The sequence below is a fragment of the Leishmania infantum genome, chromosome 36, assembly GCF_000002875.2.
Source record: "Leishmania infantum JPCM5 genome chromosome 36".
NCBI classification, from domain to species: domain Eukaryota; phylum Euglenozoa; class Kinetoplastea; order Trypanosomatida; family Trypanosomatidae; genus Leishmania; species Leishmania infantum.
The window spans coordinates 1,369,951-1,391,017 of NC_009420.2; the positions used below are offsets into that span (position 1 = coordinate 1,369,951).

At 59.2% G+C, this 21,067-nt stretch overlaps 6 protein-coding genes across 6 annotated transcripts; all 6 read right to left on the reverse strand.

Moving 5' to 3' along the window:
* Positions 1–879: 879 nt before the first annotated feature.
* On the reverse strand, positions 880–4,374 carry LINJ_36_3710 (conserved hypothetical protein; the record flags this gene model as incomplete). The annotated part of the gene is made up of 1 exon (XM_001469625.1): positions 880–4,374. The coding sequence occupies one exon, from the start codon at positions 4,372–4,374 to the stop codon at positions 880–882; it is 3,495 nt and encodes a 1,164-aa protein (XP_001469662.1).
* Positions 4,375–5,351: 977 nt separating this feature from the next.
* Positions 5,352–6,530, reverse strand: LINJ_36_3720 (conserved hypothetical protein; the record flags this gene model as incomplete). Its single annotated transcript, XM_001469624.1, has 1 exon — positions 5,352–6,530. One exon carries the CDS (start codon positions 6,528–6,530, stop codon positions 5,352–5,354), a length of 1,179 nt encoding a protein of 392 aa, XP_001469661.1.
* A 4,371-nt stretch (positions 6,531–10,901) lies between these two features.
* Positions 10,902–12,719, reverse strand: LINJ_36_3730 (putative signal recognition particle receptor like protein; the record flags this gene model as incomplete). The annotated part of the gene is made up of 1 exon (XM_001469623.1): positions 10,902–12,719. The coding sequence occupies one exon, from the start codon at positions 12,717–12,719 to the stop codon at positions 10,902–10,904; it is 1,818 nt and encodes a 605-aa protein (XP_001469660.1).
* A 790-nt stretch (positions 12,720–13,509) lies between these two features.
* LINJ_36_3740 (conserved hypothetical protein) lies at positions 13,510–14,913 on the reverse strand (the record flags this gene model as incomplete). Its single annotated transcript, XM_001469622.1, has 1 exon — positions 13,510–14,913. One exon carries the CDS (start codon positions 14,911–14,913, stop codon positions 13,510–13,512), a length of 1,404 nt encoding a protein of 467 aa, XP_001469659.1.
* Positions 14,914–17,318: 2,405 nt separating this feature from the next.
* Positions 17,319–18,320, reverse strand: LINJ_36_3750 (cysteine synthase; the record flags this gene model as incomplete). The annotated part of the gene is made up of 1 exon (XM_001469621.2): positions 17,319–18,320. The coding sequence occupies one exon, from the start codon at positions 18,318–18,320 to the stop codon at positions 17,319–17,321; it is 1,002 nt and encodes a 333-aa protein (XP_001469658.2).
* A 676-nt stretch (positions 18,321–18,996) lies between these two features.
* LINJ_36_3760 (conserved hypothetical protein) lies at positions 18,997–20,421 on the reverse strand (the record flags this gene model as incomplete). The annotated part of the gene is made up of 1 exon (XM_003392780.1): positions 18,997–20,421. One exon carries the CDS (start codon positions 20,419–20,421, stop codon positions 18,997–18,999), a length of 1,425 nt encoding a protein of 474 aa, XP_003392828.1.
* Positions 20,422–21,067: the final 646 nt, after the last annotated feature.

The window sequence follows — 21,067 nt, forward strand, 5'->3', positions numbered from 1 at the left end:
CAGAATGTCGTGTGTGCGAGCCCGGGCGCACACACACACGAGGAACACACTCCGCGTTTGTCGACACGAGAGAGAGAGAAGAGGGGAGAGGAGTGTGAAGTAAGGCGTTTCTATGCGCAAGGCAACAAAGAGGGGGCAGAAGTGCCGTTTGGAAGAGAAGGCGGCAATGGCGGTGACGACGGCTGCATACAGCTTCACGACGAAGACGACAAAAACCCACATTCACCAAACATCACAACGACGTTTCGCGTCAAGCTTGCCTGCGAAGAAAGCCCACCGTCCGCGGAACGAGAGATGGAGAGGGAGAGAGAGGCGTGGTGCAAAGCCAAGGAGAGGTGGTGAGGCCCAGCCAAGGTGGAACGAGAGGTGGAAACAGACGTGCGTCATGCTTTGCACTGGTGCCTGCTCCTTCACTCGTCCGCCCTCTGTCAGCACCCGCACAAAAAAAAATCAAAGAAGGACGCAAGCGAAAGCATCTCACGCGCTTCACCACGTCTCTAGCTGTGATACGCACCCTGCTCCCCATCCACGAAAAGAAAACAAGAGAAGAGAACATCGCCATAGCGGCACACGCATTAGGAGAGAGAATCTACGGTGTGCGCTGGCCCTCGCCTACCTTCACCGCTGAGGCATACACACACATGGGTGCACGCACACGTACGCGCACATGCGCGTCATCTAATCTAGCGAAAGGAGCGTGCACGCGCGCGCACACACATAGACAGACAGGCAGGAAAAAAAAAGGTGAGCCAAAAAGAAAGACGCAACCGTAAAAGGGCGGGAGCCTGAAGCGCGCTACACCTTCGCTGGCAAGCTTACTTCCCTTGCACGCTCCCTCGCGCTCTCTACGCTTGCCTCCGTGCCCGCGGCAACAGCACGCTACCTGTTTGCTTGAGATGTGAGTTGGCGATCGGAAAGAAGACGTCGAACTGTGTCGACCGCCTCTGTCGACTCCAACTCCGCCGCCATCACCAGCTGAGCATTGCACCGGATGACCAAACAACACTCTGCCCGGTGAACCTTGCTGTGGTGAATCACTCCGCTGTGGTAAGCGCGAAGACCGCACCACACCTCCACCTTGTCCGTCCGCCGTATGCACACCTCACACGACGGGTTAGCTGCATGGACGCTGTTGTTCCCGCTGCTGCTGCTACTGCGTCCTAGCAGCATCGAGGCCCGCGCCAAGATGGGTGGGCGCACCTTGTCCAGCGTAATGCGGAAGCGAACTGCCGCCGATGTGGAGGGCGACGGAGGCAGCCGCTCAATGCGCAGCCAGCGGCGCCCAACACCTCGGCGCGACGCATGGTGCTTCCACACTGCAAACGTCTGTACCACACACTGCCTAAAAGTCGAGGGGTTGTTGCTACCGTGTCCGCCGCCGGACTGTGCGACACTGCGATGCCGCGGGCGGTTACGATTGCGGCTGCCGTCGTGCGCCTCTTGCAGAGGCAGCGCAGGCGCAGCGCGGGAGCGAGAGCTCGACGAAGAGGGCGAGGACGACAGCGATGAGTGTGTGGGCGCTGGGCTATGGAAAAGTGCGCAGCTCTCCGGCGGCGGCAGTGGCGACGGCGGCAGCGGGGCGCTGCTCCCAGATGCGACCGAGACAGTGTCCTCCATGCACTTCATGTCGGCCGCGCCGGCGGGCGAAGAGACGTACTGGGGGCGGCGACTCGACGGGGGCGCAGTGGATGACCGAAAGCTTCGCTGGGAAGCCGTAGAGCTCTGCGATTTTACTTCAGCCGCAGATTCAGTAGGGGCCTCCGGTGCGACAGTCGCATTGCCTCGTAGCCACGAGGACGGCATCACTGAAAGCACGGCGGAGGAAGACATCGGAAACGCGGCCGTGCTCAGCCGTCGTCGCTCATGCACATCGGCGGTAGCACTGCGGCGCGGTCTGGCATCGAGGGATGATGAGGCGCCGCCAGGGGCAGCAGCCTTTGACCAGAGACCCCTATTTTGAGACGGCGGTGGCGCGGACGCTGCTGTGCCTGTGGTCGCAGCACTGCTGCCGATGCTCCTGCTACTGTTGGTGGTGATCGCACCTCCTCCCCGCTGCGTGAAGGAGGCAGCACGGGTCTCATTGCTGCGTTGCCTAGAACGCAGAAGCAGCCGGGGCACAAAAGCAGAGGTGGGACGCTGCAGCGGTGCGTACGTTGTGGCTGGCGGAGGGATAGAGGGTCGACTGAACGGTTCTGGGTGTGAGGGGGACAGCGACGCGGTGGCGAAAGGATGAGGCGGATGTAGCTGTGGTGATACATGAGCGCTCTCGTCGCGCCGCCAATGTCGGGGGAATGCGGTCGTGGACTCTGTGCTGTAGGTTTGCGTCATGGCAGCCGAATCCGCCTTTGCCGCCACTGTCGTCCGTTCAGGGCGATGGGAGTTCGTATTTCGGTCTAAGGCGCCGAGGGGCGTTCTCTTCCATGATTTCTGCTGCGGCTGTTGTGTATCCCTGCGGTGCGCACATGAGCCAGGGTCGAGAAACGACTTGGAAGGGGCTGGCTGCCGCATCTGCCAACATGGCGCCCCTTTCGCCGAGTCAGTCGGCATTGCTTGAGCGCTGCCGTCGCACGACGGCGCACGACTACTAGCCACTGAAGCGGCTGGGGTGCTGGTGCGGCTTTGATGCTGACTAGCCAGGGTCCATGGCAGAGTACCCAGAAGCGAGGTGGCGGCCCACAGCACGGCAGGGTCTGAGTGGGCGTATAGCTGCTGCGGCGCGAACGGGTGAGGATGAGGATCAGGGCGGTTTTCCGCCACTGTCTGCGGCACTTCCCGTGCCTCCGCCGACGGGATATGTCGCGGCACGGAGGACGACTCGTGGCAACGGCACCTCTGTGAAGAGGTTCCCGCAGCTGAGACGGGATAAGAGGTACGCTCGTCAGACTTCGTACACTCGAGAAAGCGTCCCTGGACGTTCTGCTGAGTTAGGGGCATCAGCGCGTCCACGGCATCATCAAAACCCTCCCTGTCGCAGCTCTCAGCTTCGCGGCAGCACGCGGTGCCGGCGAGTGAAGTGTTCGAGTGCGCCTTAGCGCTAGAGTCGGCATTCGTGGTGGGAGGCGGGGAAGGCAGAGGCAAAGGAGAGCCTCGGGGCGAGGTGCCAGCGGAAGATGAGCAGAGACTGGGAGAGATGGAGGGTGCCAGGACGATGGTGCGCACTTTGCGTGGCGGCCACGGACCACTTAACAGCGAAGGCGCTGAGCCCGCGGCAGCGGCCGACTTTGGTGGAGGGGGTGGTATGCGTAGCACGCGATCGACACAAACGAGTTTCGGGCCATCCCGACCCTCGGTGGGTCCAGCAGCCTCTATCCAGGAAGAGCTGCTTCGGTCTGCACTCAGCGACCTCTCGGCGCGCGGCCTCGTCGCTGATCGCTGGGGCGGAGAGCGCAGCAGCTGTTGCTGCGCCTCCCCCGCGGCGTCCTCACCTCCGTCAGACCTCATTCTCGTCGAGGGGGGCGGGCTCGTGGGCGTGCGCCGCTCCTTTGCACCGGCAAGGCGACCCTTCCCGACGTCGTCGCCCATGTCTTTCCCTCCACTGCTAGTGGCAGTGCTGCTGCCTGCGGTGACGCCCACCTCCACCTCCTCAAGAGGTGCACCCGCTCTGGTGACACGACCCTCGCTGTGGTCTTTGACGTCATACGGCGATGGCGGGAGCATCACGCGCGCTGCAGCACGCTGCCGCCGTTGCAGGAGTTGCGGGAGTACCTCGGCGGCGGTGCCCAGCTGCTCATAACGCAGCCGCACCGCCGCGATCCGGTGCGTGTCAGAGCCATCGGAGCACCCCATGAAGCGCAGGTGGAGGTAAAGGCGCACCTCTTCTACGCCTGTCGCCGGCACAAAGGAGCTGATTAGCACGGCGAGGTGATAGAGTGTGCGCAGGGGAACCGTTGTCGTGCACACGCCAGCGGCCCCACTCGCAGTCAAATTCCACTCTGTCACCACTACAGGCCGCAGCGAAACCCCGTCGAGCCGTTGCGCGCTGGTCGCCAGACTTACCACGCAGCGAGTGGGAAAACAGCGGCCATCAACGAAGAGCGGGGTGGCAGAGATGCGCAGCACGGACGTCGACGTGGAGGCAAAGAAGGGTGGCCCCAGGTTCGTAATCTCGCACGTGGCGGTGGTCGGACGCGCTCGCACGGATGGGTTCAGCCAGTAGCGTAGCCCTTCAGCGGTGGGGGTCAGCACCGCCGAATCGGCTCCCTCGGCTTGCGCTGGATGCACCGCGTAGAGGCATGCGTCTGCCCCAGCACCGGTGAAATGCACAAGGCGCTCTAGTGCGTCCAAGGAGCAGCCTGACTCGCAGGCAACGGAGGAGGATGGGGAAGCAAAGAAGGGCGCTGAGAAGTGCTCTGGCGCACGAGACTGCAACTGCATGGCTGAGTCGTACCTTGACTACTTCCCACCCACATGCACACAAAGAAAAACGGGACGCGGGCCAGGGTAGGCGACCACGGTGTCGAGCCTGATGGTGCTGGACTGCTTTGCCGTTCCTCGTGATGCGATCACGGGTAGGGTGCGTTCTTCAGTGACCGCACAGTCTACGAGGTTGACGATTTGTGCATATCAGAGGCGCAGAGGGGCGAGAAGTCGGCCCGAACGTCAGCGCCTGCACAAAGTGCGCGCGCCTGTGAGCGAGTGAGATGCATCCGGTTGCCACCACGGAACAAAGACGAGGAGCAGTGCAGAGGGGTGTGGCAGTAAGAGATGGTAGAGAGGGCGCAGGAGGCTTCGACTTGCGCCGTGCTTTTCATTCGATATCTGTGTGAGTCCCAGTGAGAGAACGCAAGGGTGTGCGCGCTGTGGAGCACCCGCACACGAACACATCTGCACGAACGGCTCCCACAGCCTGAAAAACACCGAGGAACGGCGGAAGGAGAAGGACATGCAGCAGCGCAACACTGGAAAGGGAGCGTGCCGCTTGTGAGGAGAAAGAGAGATGTGTAAGTCGCCAGACAAAACATGCGCAGCCAGGCCGCTGTTGCTTGGGCTCCTTTTCGATAGTGGGCTCTGCTTTCTTTTCCGTGTCGTTCCTTTTCTTGTATTTCAAGGCTGCCTGACAATACACAGTCACGCTCGCAGGAGCAAGGGGGAGAACGAAAAAGGATGGTGGCATGCTTGTGATCATCACGCTTCGTCGACGTACACCCCTCCTCTCCCCAGTTACCGACTCATCAAGATCATCGAAAGCGTATCCCCTTCAAGGTGAGATGGGCGAGGAGGATGGAGGGATCTGTCACATCACTTTAGTCGCCTGCCCATCAGCACCAGCTTCCCTTCCCTGATGCGCATTACACGCGCGAACAGCACTGCGGAGACTATCTATATACCGCTCTGCATGCACATGCCCTGCCTCAGCTCCTCTTCCGCTGTGCCTGGGGAGCGCCTGAGCCGACACCGCTCGCCATCTTGTAGTGCGAGCCGCGGTGCGCGAAGGAAGTATTGATGTACGGCAGCGGTGCCGCCTCATCGACGAGACGCTCGATGCTCTGGTACCGCTCCCACTCCCATCGCTTCTTCAGGCGATACCACGTGAAGCCGGCGTTCTCGATGTTGTGGTCCGCAAACATGGCACTCACGTTGAAGTCGCGCCGCTGCAGGAAGCCGAGATAGTAGTTTGCATAGAGGCACTCCATGACTATCGGCCACGTCTTGGGTGGAACGTCTTTAGCGCATTTTTGCGCGTGCAGCATCTCGTCCTTGACAATGCACATGACGTCGAAAAGGACCTTGCGCACGGCGCGATCACGAGACGCCAAAGGAATGTTCTTGAGCAGTCCGAGGTTCACGTGATTGTCGGCGCAGAGGTCGGCCGGCAGCATCGTGAAGCCGAGGCGCGCGTACTTCTTCCAGAACATCACGCAGTGGTTTGTCAGCCCGGTTGCACGGCCAACGTGGGTCATGAGGTGCTCCGTCGCCTCGTCTTTTATGTGCGTCACCTCCAGCAAGGAGTTGAAGAAGTAGCCGTAGAACTTGTCGAAGTGGTCGAAGAGCTGCTGCACGTTTCCGGGTTGCTGAATGACGCGCAGGCGGGCATCAGTGAAGCCGCGCACAAAAGCCTTCGTCATATGCGGGTTGCGCTCCACCGCGGCAGCGAAGGGGCGCAAGACGGGGTGGGAGTCGGTGAACTGCCCCGTGCACATCTTCCGCTTTTCCATGATTGCGCCGACGGACTCTTTCCAGAAGATCAGCTTCATACCAGCGCCGGTCGTCTTCATTCCGCGTTGCGAGTGCACCTCGAGCATAGACCACCGAGCCTTATTCAGCGACATCGCCAAGTTCCACAAGGCGTAGTAGTCGCGCCGCATCGCTTGGTCAGGGTAGGCCATTTCGCCAATGCGGTAGTGAAAGAGGTCGAAGTCACGCAGCTCATCTTCCAGTTTTATGTAATCCACCTCAGCGGAACCGATAGCGGTACCGGTGGCCTCGGCGCGATCGGCGCTCGCCTCGTTGATGCGGCGCCACATATCCTCCTTGCTTAGCTCGTTCTGTGGGAGGGCGCGGTAGTAGTCTGTAGCCTCCTTGTTGCGCATAACGCGGGAACCATCCGCCGTGACGCGGCTGGCACCCTTCGCGTTGTCACTCTGCGGGCGTGGGGAGGACGAGAGAGAAGTGGCCGGTCGTGCCGTTACCCCGATCGCCGCTGCTGATGCCGCCGTCGGCCTCGCAGCAGATGCAGAGGGTGGAGAGCTCAACGACTTAGGGTCCGCCGCGAGACTCATCGGGGGCTTGCGCGGCGTCACATTCAGCGCTGCTGGTGGGGCGCGGCGTGGCAAGGATGAGGTATGGGAAGCCTGCCCATGAGCCTGGCGATGCGCTTCGGCACCAGCGCGCGAGGGAGAGGGGAGCTTGCCGGTCATGGCCACCGAAGCCATGCACTCCGCTTGAGCAGCCTGGATAGCGGCCTGGCTGCCGGGCTGCTCGCATGGTAGCACACCGTCGCCGTCGGTGCCGAAAGTGGCATCTGCTTTTTCGTGGGCCGGCTTCATAAAGGCAGAGATGGAGCCCGCATAGACGCCGATGCCCTCGAAACCTTCACTGAGGCCCATCTCGCGGGAAAGGCGGATGCCTTGTGGTGTTTCTGTCTGCGGTACTGTGGTGGCAGCAGCCGATGTCTTTGCAGCAGTAGAAGCACAGGAAAGCGGAGAGGAGGCCGTGGACTGGCAGCGCAGCGCGGCGGGGAAGAGAGGGTAGCGCCTCTTCGATGCCGCGCCGAGGGCGCGGGCCACAAGAAATGATCGCATGGGGCTGGGGGGGTTCGAACTACACAAGTCGCGGCGGTAATCAACAGGTAAACTATAGGGGGGCAGAAACAGACGCCTAGGCCACGCGGATGATGACACTGGTGCAACGTGTAATGTCAGCAGTGGAGAAAGAAGGAGAAGGGAAGAGAGAGGCTGCTAGTGGGCCTTGCGCGGAAACCTTTGATGATAAAGGCATACGCGTGACGATGCGTCCAGCGCCGCAGAGCCGACACCCACGCATGAAAGATTTTCACGGCGAGCAAGCGCTTTACGACGCCGGGGGAGATTCGGAGAGGTAGGGGGTGGGGACAGCGAAGGGAATTCGAGAAGGGGTGGGTACAGTTGATAGAAGCCGAGCTCGTGCATGGAGCAGTGTTACCTGGGGTGGGGGTGCAACAAGCGCGGGGACAGTAGGCTTCTTTCACGGGGCAGCGGTGGAAGGAAAGGTGCGGCTTTCGGGCCCCTCACAGCTGCTGCGGGGAAGGAGTGACGTGCGAAAGGGAGAAAAGAGAGATGAAGGAATGGGATGCGTACGCATAAGACATGTCTCGAACAGCTACATGCTGCCGGCATGACTCTCCGGCTTGCTCTCCTCGCTCGCTCTATCACCTTTCTCTTCCATGGCCTGCACAGACAAGTCATCGCAGCACGCTACACGCCTCCCTCGTCTGCCTCTCAACAGCTCAAGAGAGAGGGGGAGGGGGTGGGGGAAGTTGCCGTCTTTTGTGCAACGAGACCTGCCGCAGAGCATTATGCTTGTGAGTTCGCGTGAGATACACAGCAGAGAGGGAAAGAGGGATGACACGCGCTGCAAGCGATGCGGTGGAAGTACATTGAAGCCAAAGGATAAGCGAAAAGACATGCGCGCACAGAGACACAGATGTGGGCACGTAATGTCTGTGCAATGAACGCACGCCTCAGGGCCTTTGCTGCTCACTCGTTGAGTAGCGTGGGGCCTCGGCAGTGTCGCTATTCTGAAGTAGGTACTGCTCTTCCTTCAACCTCGCGAGAAGCACCTCCGCATCTTGCGGAGTCTGTATGAGTTCAACAAGCAGATGGGAGGGCACAAGGGACCATAGAAGCCACAGGTCGCTGTCGGGCGGCGTCAATGGTGCGGAGCTAGTCGGCGCACCCGCACTCTCATCCGTGCTGCGATAATCTCTGTTGCCACAGACGAATCCGCCACCACGCACCTTGGTGCAGTGTCTCTGCCCCGACAGAGCTGCCCGGTAGCGGCGCGTAGGGAAGCAGTGCGGACCTATGTGGTAGGTGGCGCAGAGTCCACCCCCGCACCCGTGTGCCGCGTGGGCGACGCAGGGCGACTTCAGTGAAGTTCCCGCCGCGGGGGCACTACTGGTGATGCCGCGGCTGTTGCGCCGGTATACCGCTGCTTCATTGAAGGTGAGTGTCTGAACAGCTTTGCGGGGCGTTCTTTTCTGCCGCAGTGAGGCTGCGCGCACGTCGCTACAGGCGCGCTTGCAAGTACCTCCTGGGGAGCGAAAGAGCGATGTGCAGTGTCTGCACGCTTCCACCTGCAGTGCGCACAGATCCTGCGACGAGCATGAGAAGGCGTTGTCCATAATGCGCTCTTACGGGGGGAGGGGAGGAGGGGTCGAGGAAAGCTCACACGCGATGTAGCAATCAGGAACCCGTGCGTGCTCAAAGGAGAGCATCGAGGCTAATGTTGGCTGCACGTCGCTGAGTGCGTAGTGCCCGAGAATGCACTTGTGAGACAGCGCGCGTGGAGGGTGCTCCGTTTCTTCTCGTATTCCCAAATTTTCGGGCTGCGTGAAGGAGCAAAAACCAGCGACTTGATCGCCGATGCAGCACAAGGCACTGCTTAGCGGAGAGATGATCTTGAGAGGATAACCGGAGAGAGAGAGACGCATGGGTGGGGAGCGGGGGAAACGTCGAGAAAACAGGGGGAGGAAAGTTGCAGGCAATGGGGTGGCGCACAAGCAAAAGGAAAGCCAAAGCCAAGGGCCAGCGGGGCAAGCACCTCCACCACGCCACGCCGCCCCCATCAGAGAGGAGGCTCTCAGACTTGTCCTCATCTCTGTCCGTCACATCATCGGATCGCTGCCGATCGGCTTGCCAGCCACAGAAAGGCAAGCTGTTCTTAAAACCCCCGTGCAAAGCCTCTCTGTTCGCGCGCACCTCTTACGAGATGATGAAACGATGAGAATGAAGGTCGCCAGCAGACGTAAGCCCTGCGGGGAGAGGAGGAAAACTCCTCGCAAACCCAAGTAGAGAAGTCGTCAAGAGAGGGGTATCCAGCTCACCAAATATTGTGCGACCGGGTGTGGAGAGGTGCAGGGATGCAAACAGCGTGACGTGTATTGCTGGCGCGCCGTGCTGGTCGCAGGCGCTCATCACCATTCCGCCATAATTAGGGTGGACAAACCGCGCGGCGTCTTCGCTACGCTCGCGGGTAACATGTATCCGCTAAGCAAACGTATGGGCGATGGCTAGACCTCGTCCGCCCCCCCCCCTATACTCGTACTTATCCATGTTGATGCATCAGCTCTGCGTTTCGATTAGGTTCATCTGTGTGTGTATGCGTTGACCGTCGTCGGCGGTCTTTCCAGCGTCGGAGTGAGCAAGGAGGCTCAAGGAAACAACCTGAGCGGTGGCCTGTGCACTCCCCGACGTCAGCTGCATAGCCTATTGCTGTCAGTTCCGTAAAAGATGGCGGTGCGTGGGGGTGAGGAGGAATGTAGTGGGACACGGCCCAGCACCGATCTAGAATCAAAGCAGTAGCCCTTCCTCCATAGCTGCACTCGAAACCGCCCATCCTTCGGCCAGCACTGAAGGGGAAAAAAGTGTTGAGGGAGGTTTGTCACCGCCCAGACCGCGTTGCGGCAATCGCAGCTGGCCTTCCGCGACTCCGCCTTGCGTTTCAGCCGCCGTGGTTCTCAAGTCATCAGCTTGCTTCTCCGTCCTGGTCGTCCGCTGAGTTGCGTGCTTGCAAACGATGATGGAGGCTATTGTGCGCGGAGGGTGAGCGGTGCAGCAGCACCTCACCGGGCATTTCTTGCCTGCACAGGAGCCTACATGAAGGGAGGAGGTCAGCTGCGAGAGTTCCAGTCCCATTCATGTGCACGCACACGACTTCGCACGCAATCCTACGTTGCCTTCGGCCCGGCATGGTCGCCCCCTTTCATATGAGCGCGGGTATTTGCGCTTCGCTTTGCCCAATCCTCGTGCAAACGCGATTGAGAGGTGTAGCGGCACGCTCTCGGCGTGCGCGGTGTGCGCACAGCCGCACAACAGTAAAAAAAGCAAAGAAATGTGTGTTCACAGCGGCTGGCACAGGTGCGCAAGGAGTGCAGCGCAGCAGCTAGGGGGGGGGGAAGGGGGCGAAAAAAAAAAAGAGCGGCCGCACTGGACAAGCCGGTAGCGCTTAATACAAGCACACATACGTGCGGCCGCGTATCTGTTCATATCAGCGTGCACGTCAGCGCATTCCCCCAACTCCGACCTCCGCCACAGCAGATCACGAGGAGATGGAGGCAGAGGTGTTCCATCCCTAGTACAGTCACAAATGTGAGAGTGCAATAATAGGAGTGCAGAGAGCGGCAGCGCTGCTGCAGCTTCCCGTGCTCGCATCACGCGGATCGATCCCTGAGGAGTGCGTTCGTTCAGTCAAAGCTGCGCCACTCACTTCATCAGCGCGCTCACCACCACCTCCGGCTCGATCACCTTCAAGTCCTGGTAAGTCTGCCCAACGCCCACGAACACGATGGGCTGACCGAGCTCGTACACCATGGAGAGCGCTGCGCCGACCTTGTCGTCGATCGTGTCGAACTTGGTCAGCACAATGCCATCGATACCGCGCGACCGAGAACCGACAGGCGCGAAGTCCACGAGACACTGGTTGAACTTGCGCAGCTGATCGATGCCATTGTTGCCCACTAGGGCCTCACCAACAAAGAGGACGAGATCGGGTTGATTGTCATGGATGAGCTTCGCCAAGGCTCGCATGCGAGACTCGTGATCCTGCATCCTGCCAGCCGTGTCGATCATTACCACATCGATGTGCTGCTTGCTTGCCTGCGCCATGGCTGCCGCAGCGACAGCGGAAGGATCGGTTCCGTAGCCTAGCTGAAAGACGGGGGCCCCCAAGCACCGTCCGTGCACCCCCAGCTGTTCCACCGCGCCATGTCGGAAGGTGTCGCCGGCGGCCAAGAGGACCGAATTACCGTTCTGTTGCAGCCAATACGTTATCTTCGCGAGGGACGTAGACTTACCCACCCCATTCACCCCGCAGAGTACAATGGAGTAGGGTTTCCCGGCGGCCTTGGCAGCAGCTACGTCGCGCAAGAGGTTCACCTCGCACTTCGGCTGCAGAATGCGGCGCAGCGAGGCCATCATGGCGTCCTCGACGGTCTTGTAGAGCGAGTCAAACGTGCCGAGCCGCTTGCCAGCGAGGGAGGCCTCGACAGACTTGCACACGTGCTCGGCAACCTCCACGGCAACGTTCTTCGCGATGAGCTTCTCGCGCAAGTCAGGGATGATTTTCTTCAAGTCCTCTGCGTCTACCTCGCGGGTGCCGACATAGGAGCGCAGCCACGTCGCCAAGCGACCACGCGACTGCCCCTCCCACTCCCGCTCCTTCACCGGGGCAATGCCACCGTTAGGCAGGCGCTTGATGTACGTCTCGCGCTGTATGCTAGCCTGCGCCTGCAGCTCCTCCTCGGTGGCCTTTTTCTCGTGTAACTGCTTCTCCACCATCGGGTCGTGAACAGCCCCGGGGTTGTCCCACCTGGTCGGCTTTTTGCCACGCTTCTTGACCGCGCCGCTGGATGCCGCCGCCTCCGATGCACCACTTGCATTACCCTTGCCAGGACCGCCACCAATAGTGAGACGGCGACCATCCTTCGTCACGATAACCTTGCCCGCATTCTGTGCGGCGGGCTGCTGGGGGTTGTCCCCGTAAACGCCAACGCCCGCGCTGTCCTCCTGCGCGGAGCCGCTGTCGCTTGCCTCTCCCGCTGCACCACTGCTACCGCTGCACGCAGCCTCATCTCTATCCTCGCCTTCTACGCCATGCCGCGAGGCCGCCTCCTCGCTGGCATTGAACTTCGCGAGCAGTGCGGCGTATTCCGCACTAAACTCCATCAAGTTTTCGGCCGGCACCTGATTGCTGCTCCCTTGAATGCTGGAGAAGAAGTCCTGCTGGGCTGTTTGCTTACCGTATTTCTTAGCAAAGGTAGTTGCGATGTCGCGCAGAAAAACGTGCATGTAGTGCGGCTTGAAGAACTTAGGATAGACCGCCACGACGAAGAACCTGGCGTCGTTCTCCAAGACCCACCGCAGCTGGTAGTTATCCACGCTGTATTGCGCGAGACCTGCACGATCCTCTAGCAGTACTTCCTGGATCAGCTTGTTCACCATGGCACGCCGCCCTGTCTCGTGGGTTGTACACTGCCACAGCACCACGCCGCTGTCACTCACAATCGACAGTGTGTCAATCATCCTGCCTATACCGCTGACGCTCTCTTTCTCTTGGCTGTTCTCAAAGCTGCGCGAGCGGCGCCTCAAGTGGAAAATGCTAGCACCGTGCGTGTGTACGTGTACAAGGCGGAGAGATTGACCCACAGTAGGGGGTTTGTGTGTGTGTGTGTGCGCGGAAGGGGGTAGGGGCATAGTAAGGCTGTGGAGATGGGCACCACAGGGGGTACGTGCGCATACAGCACTGGCAAGCACTCACTAATCTCACAGCTTGGCATGCATGAAGCGGCGGTGCCCATTTTCGTTGCTCTTCGCGCTAGTTTATGGCCCCGTCTCAGTACGCTGTGCTGCCTTCTCCGCAACTCATCAACTCAGCCTTACGTGCTTGCTGTCAATTATGTAGTGTGCGCTCACTACAGTGTGCATCGCTTCTTTTTCGCTTTTGTTACTGCTGTTGCTGGTCGCTATGGAGTACTGCTTCCCCTTTCGTTCAGCGTGCCAGTCGATGGAGGCAACAGCGAAACGGAAGAGGCGGGGACGGGGGCCCATTGTACGGAGAGAAAAAAGCACAAGCGCACAAGCCCAGACACACGCGCCAGATGGAAAGAGATAAGAGCATGCAACAAGCCCGACAGAGAGCGCACAACCTCGAGTTCATCAGTGGGAGGTAGGAACTGGAGACAAGGAGCAAGTGAGAACAGCGAGCGAGATGCACGCGAACGTTTCAGAAAGCGCACACACGGGGACAGCTACTGTGACTTGGTCGTCGGCGTTGCAGCACACGCCCATCACGCAAAACGAGGGGTAAGGGGGTTCAATCGAACCCCGCAAAGCCTGTCAAGACGAATGCGTCGTAGTACTTCTTCTTGTGCAGTTGATGGCACCAATTCCACGCGGATGTAAGCCTTCCGTCGATGCAGCTGCCGCCGTCGTCGCCAGAGCCGTCGAAGGCATGCTTGAAGAAGTCGCTCAGGATCATCATCATCAACTCGCCGTAGCTATGATACTTGGAGCGCAGCAGGTTTCGCAGGCCGGGGTAGTTGTCGTACTCGTGCACCACCTGCGGCTGCCCTTCCTCTTCCTCGTCCTCCTCGTGGAAGACGTAGCGCAGCGCATGCAGCGTCTGCACAACCGGTTTTACCAACCGAGGGATGACGGTGTACTTATCGATGAACACCAGCGGGTTCGGCACGTCGCGATCGCCCAGGTGAATCACCTTTATACCAACCCATCCGCCCATGCGCTGCTCCGTGTCGCGCACGAGGCGAGACATGACCCCGTAGCTCCTCGGTGCCGAGCACATGCGGTGAAACCCCTGCCCGGTATTTGCCACGACGTATTGACCCTGCCCCTCCACGAGCATGTCGTCCTCGGCGGCCTCCCACAGATTCAAAATATTCTTTTGCACGTTTTCCCACAGCAGCAGCGACTCAGTGACGTACTGGCAGTGCGTCGCGTGGCTGTGCGTGAAGCAGGCGCCGCTGCGGCCGTGGCGAATGGAGATGCTGTAGGCGTTGTCTGAAGGAAGAGGCTCAAAGTCGCGGCTCAGCCAGCGCCGCAAGGTACGAAGCGGCCGCGTGTTGGACTGAATGAACGAATACACATCGTCAATGCTGCGCAGGCAGTGCTCGATGATCTCCTTCTTGTGCCCATCGCCTTTGCTGTAGCGTTCGATGAGGCTCTGCATGCCAGCCTGCTTCTCAGTCCCCGTCCTTTTCAGATAATCAGTGCGCACGGCCTCGTCGTCAGCGAGGGTCTCGCAGTGGATACTAGAGAGGGCCGCCTCCACGGTGCGCACCGGTATGACGAGCGTGCTTTGGATTTCAAGTGCGCGCTGAATAGACCGCTTCTGCACATCCTGCAGCATCATCATTAGCTTGCCAAACTCGCCGCGGTGGCTGAAGGGGTTCAGGCGCTTGTGGCGACGCATAATCTCAAAGAGGTCTTCCAGCAGCGGCACCACCGTGGCCACCTTAACCTCCCCTGCGAGAAAAGAATTCTTCACGGAACGTGGAATGGCATCCGAGGCAATCGCAAGTCCGACAACGATGTCGATGAACTCGCGCATAGCCGCCTCCATGCGTCCCTCCTTCCCATAAGGGCGCATGAAGTCATCAACATCGTCCGTGTACTCACTCACTTTCAGTGCCGCCACGATGAGCTGCAGCTTCTGCCGCTCCAGGTCCGTCAGCCGGAGAGGGTATTGAGAGAAGTGCATGGCTACGTGCTGTTGTTTCGACCCTGTGTGCCTTGTTCAATGGCGTCTACACCGACGCACAGTCGCTCCCGTGGAAAGAGAGTTTTGCGCTTGAGCTGCTATCTACTCAGCAAAAGAGAAGGCTGCGGTACCACCTTTACCCGCTTCCTCCACCGGACCACCGCACACACGCGCGCCACGGCTGGCAGTTTCACGAGGGACAGACGGTCGAGTGACGGAGCGCTGTCGTGGCCAGCAAGCCTATCTTCCTCCACCAGCTCCTGCGGGTGCCTCAGTGTATGGGCACGGCACGCGCAAAGGGAAAAAGAGAAGACAAGAGAAGAGGGGGTAGCACCGCCATATAAAAAAAAAGAAACCGCCCACACGCACACCTGCCGAGAGGGTACCACTTGTGTGCTGTTGCCGCGGCGCGCCACGTGTTGCGAAGACCTCTCCAAATGAGAGTGAACAGAAAAACAAAAAGAGGGCGTGAGAGATCGTGTGTGTGTGTGTGTGTGTGTGTGTGTAACTGACGGACCGTTCGCTTCTCTACGTTTGGTTGTCTCTGCGGTGACCAAAGCGGCGTGCATGCACGAACCCGAACGAATGCAAGCACACGCTCGGATACGCGCGGAGGAGCGGTCTCTCTCTTTTCTTTTTTGTTTCGTCGGTGCACCTGCTCCATTCGAGCATCGACAAGAAGATCATAAACAGGGAACAACAAGGCGGAGGGGCGAGTAGGAGACGCGGAGACGGAAAAGATGGTGAAGCGAAGCCGTGCAAGCCATAAAAGGTGCGAAGAGAGAAACGTCGCTACGGAAGCACTAGTTGCTGTGGGTGACCTCGTGTGGCTGTGTTCATAGAGTAGTGTAGGTCAAAGACGAAGAGCGGCACCATGAAGATGCACGCTACGGCATGAAGCTCGCGTGTTGCAAACCCACTGCATCCTCCGTACACCTAGCGGTAATGCAAGAGCAGCAACCGTATTATGGCTGCATCTGTGTGCGCAGATGCATTCACGTATGTCCTCATGCAGAAGCCGATCGGGGAGTGGCTCAAAACTGCTCGTGTATACGAGAGCAGACCCTTTCGCATTGCGCGTGATTCGCCATGCGTGTGCCTCCGCTTCCTACTAGGGTTGCCGTTTCTGTGTCACTGCTTTCCGGTTGTGTAAGGTCCACGCTGGGAAGTGATAGCCCCTTCTTCCACTGTAGAGATGAGTGGCGATAAAACACTGAAAGCACACGCACACGCACGCAAAAAAAAAAGACGGTACATTCACAGATGAGCATCGAAAGAGATGAGAAGACAGATCAGGGTAGCTACAGCCGATGCGTGTTGACAGGAAAGGGGCATGCGGCCCTCGCCTCGCCTCCTCCCTCCTCCTCTCCACACTACCTTCCCCCATCTACTTGTTCATCTCTTCGACGCCGACTCGAATCAGCCTACTTATCTGTTTCGCCGACTCTACCGCACTACGCGCGCGCGTCGCGGGAAACGAACCTTTCATATGCAGAACCCCATCGAGGAGGGAGTGTGTGTGTCAACATGCGGCAACACTTCCGCGACGGTCCCACACAACCATAGAGAGAGGAGAGTCCGGTGGAACCGGCAGGAGGAAGCACTAGGAAACCACTCACAACCGTCTTGTAGAACAAGGCGAAAAAGAGAAGCAAAGAAACCAAACAAGAAAGGAGAAGCGCGCATGCTGATATATAGACACAAACTCACGCGCGTTGGGAGGAGCGACCCGGGACAAGACGTAGTGCGCTGCATCAGCTGTATGCATACAGAGCTGGATGGAAACACATATGAGGAAGGACGAGAGAGAGAGAGAAAGAGACAGCTGATATATTTCGCTTCCTTTCTCGCCCAGTGTACGTGTGTGTGGGTGTGTGGGTGGGTGGGTAGGTGGACGTGATAGTACCACAGATAATAGAGGAAAACTGAATATCACGAAAGCAAGAGGAAGAGAAGAGGGATGGCAAGACCTCCTCATTGCACCACCACGAGCACACATAAAATATACCCTTCGCGAAATGGTGGCCGTCACACACGCTAAGCAGTAAGACTGAGGTGGTAGCAGAGGAGCACGACCGAAAAAAAAAAGGAAGAGGCGGACAAGAGAATGAAGGAGAAAGCGAGGTATCCTCCTCCTGATCACCGGCGATGGTCACCGCTCCCACCACTCTGCTTGCTGCACGTGCGCTTCAAACAGATACTGGAGCTGCAAAGAAGGCAGCGGCGGTGTGCGGCTTGAAAGGCATCAAGAAATGCGTTGCGCTCCGCTACCGTATTCCCACTGCCACCGTATCTTCTGTCTCCATCCCTCCTGCTTATGCAGGCGTGGATCTCCAGCGTTGGCCCTTTCCTTCTCCACATTCGCGTCACACGAAGGCTGCAGTGACGGCGCTGCCGATGGTAGCTCAGTCCTGCAGCTCCGAGGCATCGACTACGGGCAGGGACGACACCTCATCCCGAACGCTCCTGTACAGCGTGGTGGAGAGGTAGCGCTCACCGAAGGACGGAATGACCGTCACAATTGTCTTGCCCTCCATCTCCGGACGCTCCGCGATCTTCAGCGCCGCGTAAACGTTGGCGCCACCAGAGAAGCCGCAGAAGACCCCGTCGCTGCGCGTGAGCTTCAGTGCCGTCTCAATGGCATCATCACCTGCCACGCAAAGCACCTCGTCGATGAGACTGCGGTCGAGCACGTCTGGCACAAAGCCCGGGCCGATGCCCTGAATTTTGTGCGGGCCTGGTTTTCCACCCGACAGCACAGGTGACTCCGTCGGCTCCACGGCAACGATGCGGGCATGACTGCCCATCTTCTTTAGCGCCCGCGCCACACCTGTCAGCGTGCCACCTGTTCCAACGCCGGCTATGAAGCAGTCGACATTGTGGTTCGTCTGCTCCCAAATCTCAGGCCCCGTGGTTTCCTCGTGTATGAGGGCGTTGTACTTGGTTGCGAACTGATCCGCCAAGACGGCGTTGGGGTTAGCGGCGACGATTTTCTTGGCCATGGCCACGGCACCCTTCATGCCAAGAGCGGCAGGGGTGAGGATTACCTCGGCGCCGAAGATACGCAGCAGGCAGCGGCGCTCGAGAGACATGGATTCGGGCATCGTAATGATGACCTTGTAGCCACGAATCGCACCCAAGTGCGCTAGCGACACGCCCGTGTTTCCACTGGACGACTCGACCACGATAGACTTGCCAGGGATCAGCTTGCCCTCCTTCTCCGCTTTATCGTAGATGGCGAAGCCAAGGCGATCCTTCACGGACGCCATCGGGTTTTCGCACTCCATCTTGAGCACAACCTTTGCCTTGGTATTGTTCAGCTTGTTTAGGTACAACGCCGGCGTCTGGCCAATCAGCTGATCGATAGACTGCGCCACATTTTTTGACTTGTCGAACGGTGCCGCCATTTCCTTTGTTTTCCTCTTCTTCGAGCGACCCTGTGTCTGTGTCCGTGTGCGCGCGTGCGTGTGTGTGTGTGTGTGTGTGTCGGGGAGAGGGGGTATACAGCTATCACGTGAATAGAGGAGCAGAGAAAGGTGGTTGTATGCGAACGCGTGTGGTTGATTCGAATGTTCCATGCGTGATGGGATCACTTAAAGGGGGGGGGGAGTGCGGAGAAGAAAGCGCCATGCGCGGAGACGACAAAGGGGAGACACAAAACAGGATAAAGTCAGTCAGGGAACCTCGAGGACATGAGGAAAGCGGTTCATGGCCACGGTGACGGCAGGGCTTGATGCGCAGGCAAGAGAGAAGCTGGACACACTTCAAGGATGATTGGAAAGAGATTGTGTGGGCGGCATTGTAGAGGAACAGCCTCGATGCAGCGTGGCATCCGCCTCTCCTACCTCTCACGCGACCCATCCGCCAGTGTAAAGCTGACGGGGGGAGAGGGAGAAGAGAAATCGGCACTCGGGGTAGCGGAGGCTGCAGGCAGCTCCGTCGTCGAGTCGCGTAAGTTTCGTTTTCATGTTGTTCTTTCGTCTGCGTAGGTGTGTGGGGCACGCTGCATTGTATCGCAGCCATCTAATCGGCGAAAGCAAGCAACCCAGCACCTATAGTAAAAGGGGAGAGCAAGGGCAGGGCTCAAAGTGGAACCTCGTCCGTCGCCGCCAGATGCACGCCACGCTGTATCGCGGCAAAACGCTCCTGTGCGAGCTTCATCACTTTCGGGAACTGCTTCAGGTGAAGCCTAATCTTCCGTGGAGTCGGCCAGTGGCCCCACAAACAGCTGCGCTTGTTGCCACGGAAAATGATCTCCATTAGGTGGCAAGTGGCACAGTAAGGACACTCAGAGCTGGCGTGTTTCGCCGGGTCAGCGTAGCGCGCGTGGTACTGCGACATGCAAGCTATATGCCCACTTGCCGTTCTCGTCGGAATCCCGTGGCGGATTTGAGTGACGCCAGCGGAGGGGCGTAAGCCGCCGCTGGTGCGCCGTGCGGCCTTGAGAATAGGGCGGGACGGCAGCGCCGCTACCGGTGCTGCTTGCGTGCGGCGGGCTGGCGACTCTTCTTCGACCGATGCGTGCACGGTGAGGGTCGGAGTGCATGTTACACCTAGCCGCTCGCCGACCTGCACCTCCGCATCATAGTCAAATCGTTTCTCATCTGCGGGTCTTGACTGCTGCTCGTCCCTCAGCACACTCTCACTGGAAGCCGCCGGTGCTCCAGGCACGTGTAACAGCCCGGCCGGCTCCGGGTACAGTGGCGCAAGGTCACGGCAGGTCGCAAACTGAAACGGCACAGCGGCACTCACGTGTCTAACTAGTGTGTCGAGCGTTCTCAGCTCAAGCGTGTCTGCGGAGGAAGAGGAAGCTGCAGACACAGGAAGCTCCTGCACAGCAGCGCGCAACGCCTCCGTTGCCACGCTATCCAAGCAGCCGCACAGCGTCAGCACGCCGTCCACTGCGACCTGCCGCATCTCGGGTGTGAGGCGCTCCCATCGATGGACAATGATGCGCCACGAAAGCAGGTCCATGAGCACCTGAAGAGACGGAAAGCAGCCGTAGTAGAAGCGAATTATACCCCGTTCCTCTAGCGTGCGCAGGTTAGGACGGAGGCGAGCCGCCAGCTGTGCCAGCCGTTCGTCTTCGGGTGTCCAGAGTGTCAGGCGAATGGATGCCTCGGCCAGTGCAAGAAACGCCGGCATGTCCGCCGAAGCCTGCGGCATGGGAAACTCCTCCTGGGCAGCATGACGGAGAGCGGCCGGTGAGTTGGCAAACTCCGTCTGGCTCTTGAGAGAAGCGACAAGCTGCTGTGCGAGCCCGTCGGCGAGCGCGCTGCCAGAGTCGCTGACGCCGTCTTCCGTCTTGGCCCTCTTTGCTGGCGGCCGCTGTTGCCCTGGGGAGGAACAGGCTCGTGGCTGACTGTCCGCATACTTTGCCTTCGCCACCTCCAGCCATTGGTAGTAGGAAAAACTGTGCGATGTCTCAGACGGGACGAGCAGGCCGTCACGCCGCTGCTGAAGAGCACTCATTGCACAGAACGTTCCAAACATCTTCTCGATGCTCATTCCTGCTTGCTCTCTCTTTGTGTGTGTATGTGTGCCGATGTGAGAGGGAGGAGGGATGCGCGCGATGGAGTTTCGTTTTTTCTTTGTTTGAGGAGGGAGACGGTGGGCGGCGCCGACAACAGGAGAAAAAAAAATGCGTCGCCGCTTTTAGTGTGTGTGTGTGTGGGGGGGGGGGGTGGCATGTGCAAAAAGCATGTGAAGATGGGTCGCTCAGCATGGAGAAGACGTGAGGGGTGGCAGAGAGCATTGGGAGTGTGCAGAGATACAGCTTTACCGGACCAGCATTAGTGGCCCTCACTGTAATAGCCATACATGCAAACACACACACAGAATCCAGTGGAGCATGGGAAAGAGGGCGTGTGGGCAACCTCCACCGAAGACCGTATTCTCTTAATGAAGATGCCACGAGGAAAAGCGAGAACCTATGCACTTCACCCAACCCCTGGAGCGTGCGTTGTGGTGTGCGTAGCGGTGGCAGAGCAACTCTCACCACCACCACTCTGGCGCACCATCGACTATGTTTTCACTTGGTCGTAAGGGGGAGGAAGTACTGGAATAAACCACACGATATCCCCAAAGCCCCGGCGCTAAAGATAGACTCATCACAGAAATGATCCGGTTACGCGGACATCGTAGCAGGTGTAAT